This window comes from Plasmopara halstedii, assembly GCF_900000015.1.
Source record: "Plasmopara halstedii genome assembly, contig: Scaffold_3156, whole genome shotgun sequence".
In the NCBI taxonomy this organism is placed as follows: domain Eukaryota; phylum Oomycota; class Peronosporomycetes; order Peronosporales; family Peronosporaceae; genus Plasmopara; species Plasmopara halstedii.
The window spans coordinates 51,813-54,342 of record NW_020190059.1 but is presented as its reverse complement, the minus strand read 5'-3'; the positions used below and the strand labels follow the sequence as shown (position 1 = coordinate 54,342).

The 2,530-nt window shown below is 47.8% G+C and overlaps 1 protein-coding gene across 1 annotated transcript in view; it reads left to right on the top strand.

The window, feature by feature from the left end:
- Positions 1-17: 17 nt before the first annotated feature.
- PHALS_08120 (myotubularin-like protein) overlaps positions 18-2,530 on the top strand; it is a gene marked incomplete at both ends in the record, with an annotated part of 2,548 nt that continues 35 nt past the window's right edge. Inside the window, one exon of the mRNA XM_024721705.1 lies at positions 18-2,372. Within this exon, the coding sequence (XP_024586777.1) occupies positions 18-2,372 (2,355 nt within the window). The remainder of the gene's footprint in view (positions 2,373-2,530) is intronic.

The following is a 2,530-nucleotide window of genomic DNA, read 5'->3' as shown; positions in this document are numbered from 1 at the left end:
TGACGTCTGCCAAGTCTATGGGTGACGATGTAGCACGTCTGGATGTGCTGCGCGACCCGAAACGCATGGCGGCGCTGCTGGCTCGCGCTCTATCCACCTCGATATTAGAAGACACAACAAATGCCAGCGCAGCTAGACGCGGAAGCATAGAAGAAGAGGATGAAGAGGTTGAGAAGACACAAGAAGAATTCCAGGAGCTGGGAAGGCGATCAGGCGCAGAAGCATCGGGCAAAAATTCTTCTTTGAATCTGATGATCCAGTCTGCAGTCGATGATGATGATGATGACGCTGGAGAAGAGGATGAAGAAGACGAAGACGAAGAGAAACCACTAGACGAAGTCGAGCTAGAGGCCGCCGCCGCAGCTTTGCAAACAGCTGCGCGCATTGTCGAGCAGTTGCGGATCAAGAAGGCGCTTCAGACGAGTCAGACGACGGGAAACCTGCAATTTAATCTTGAAGAGCTGATGTCAGTGTCGCTACAGCGAGCGCAAACAAACCCCTTGGCGACTGGTAATGGACCAGGTGTGCCGATGCCACAAGCGCTTTTGCGCACAAACTCGACGTGCTGTGGCTGCAGCAAGTCATTTAATCCATTTCATCGTAGCAAAAGCTGTGCATCGTGTGGGTATGCATTTTGTCCGAGATGCTCGTCGAAGAGTTTTGTATTACCAACGCGTTTTGGATATGGGGAAGAATTGATGCGTACTTGTGATTTGTGTGCAAGGTGGTATCAAAATGCATTGGACCGATACTTTGAAGCGATGGAGCTGGTGACGGACCAGGATCATAACTCTGCAATCCACCGCGATAGTGTGATACGCGAAAATTGCCCATCAGTGTCCAGTAACAGCATTATAGACCCAACACCAAGCGCAATTAAAGAAATAGGTTCTTTGGTAGCGAGACGTCGGTTTTCTGTTTCTTCCCCAACACCAGTACCTTGCGATGAAATCGTGGATGATAGTTGCGATAATGAGGATCAGCTCATCACATCGGTCTCGACGACGTCTTTCAAACGGCGTCATCGTTTTTCATCCATGTCATCATCTCCATCGGTAAACAGGACCAAACCTTGGTTTAGTGGTCACTTGCGTGCAATACATGTGAATGATCGACTTCCACGAAAAAGAAGAGCTCGAGGAGATAGCGAAGGGGGTGAGACTGTAAATAATAGTCCTAATTTGCTGTCGCAGCAATCTCGCTCAAGCAGTGTGACGTCTTCCAAAAGCAGATACATAGACGAATCTGCACATGATACACGTGGTCAGCGAACATATTTAGTGGAAAACAGTCCGATCGATTTGCAAGATGGAGCATACGTGGTAGGTGCTTCGCAAAGCTCACATATTAAGGGCAAGGAACCACGATTGACAACTTCTGAGAAGCCTGTTGTGGAAACTGTATGCACTAATTCTACGCGACCTCAAAGGAAAACTCGATCCAAATTCTCGAGATCAGCAAGTTTTGATCTAACAAATCTACACGCTGCTGTATCGCCTATTTCATCGCTGGAATCACCAGGAATGGCACGCTCTAATACATTTGGTTCAGATGAAGGGAAAATGTTTGCTCTTGACGTTGGTAGCAATGGTAGTGGTCGCTCGAACAGTTTGCGGTCACAGAAAGCTTTCGATGACAGTGATATCGTAGATGAGCGTGCAAAGCTAGATTCTGCAGATGTAAAGTTGAAAAGCGAAGCAAAGCTTTCAGCAGCGGTATTGCGGTTTGCAGTCTACGAAATGGGTGGAAAAGAAAGCACGGGATTGCGCAGGACTTTTGGATTTGCAAAAGCAAATCCGGTACTGGATCGGTACACGCTAGAGTTCGATTGTCGCCAACGAATTGTTCGAGCGAAATCCGTATTTCTGCATCGTTTCTGGTCGTTTCATTGCGACTCTGTTCAATCATTTAGTTTTGGAACCTCAGATGGAATGGCACATCTTATCATATTTAATGGGGGACAAGGCAATCTATCGCTTAAGCTGAAATTTGCAAATGATGATGAACGAGAGCAATTCAAGCAGGCTTTAGATAGTTGTCGATCCACAACACTGGAAAGGATACGTGAGTTTGCAACACGAAATGCAATGTCACTTCCTGCGTGGCCTGAATGTCCCGCATCTCCTGCATTAGACGACATTCATTCGCCGACGCCCCCAGAGCCAAACACTACGTATTCAGCAAACGCGTCGACGACGGTCGAGTCAGAATTGAGTTTGACACATGATACAAATTGTAGCATTACAGCTGACTTTCCGATGTTGCAGTCGATTCACGTGCCGCTATTACCTGGAGAAGCTGTGGTCAAAGACACGGAGCTACAAGCAACATTGCTTATCGGCCCGGCTAGTGAGACATATGAATCCGCTCAGGTGTGGGGCAGGATCCGCGGAAAAATCGCCGTGACAAACTACAGAGTCATCTTTACACCGTTCGACGAAGTTCCTGTTCAGTCGCGATGTTGCGGTGGGCAGGGTGGCGTAGCATACATCCCGCTGTTCGGAATTACGCATGTTCAGCTCCTTTATCC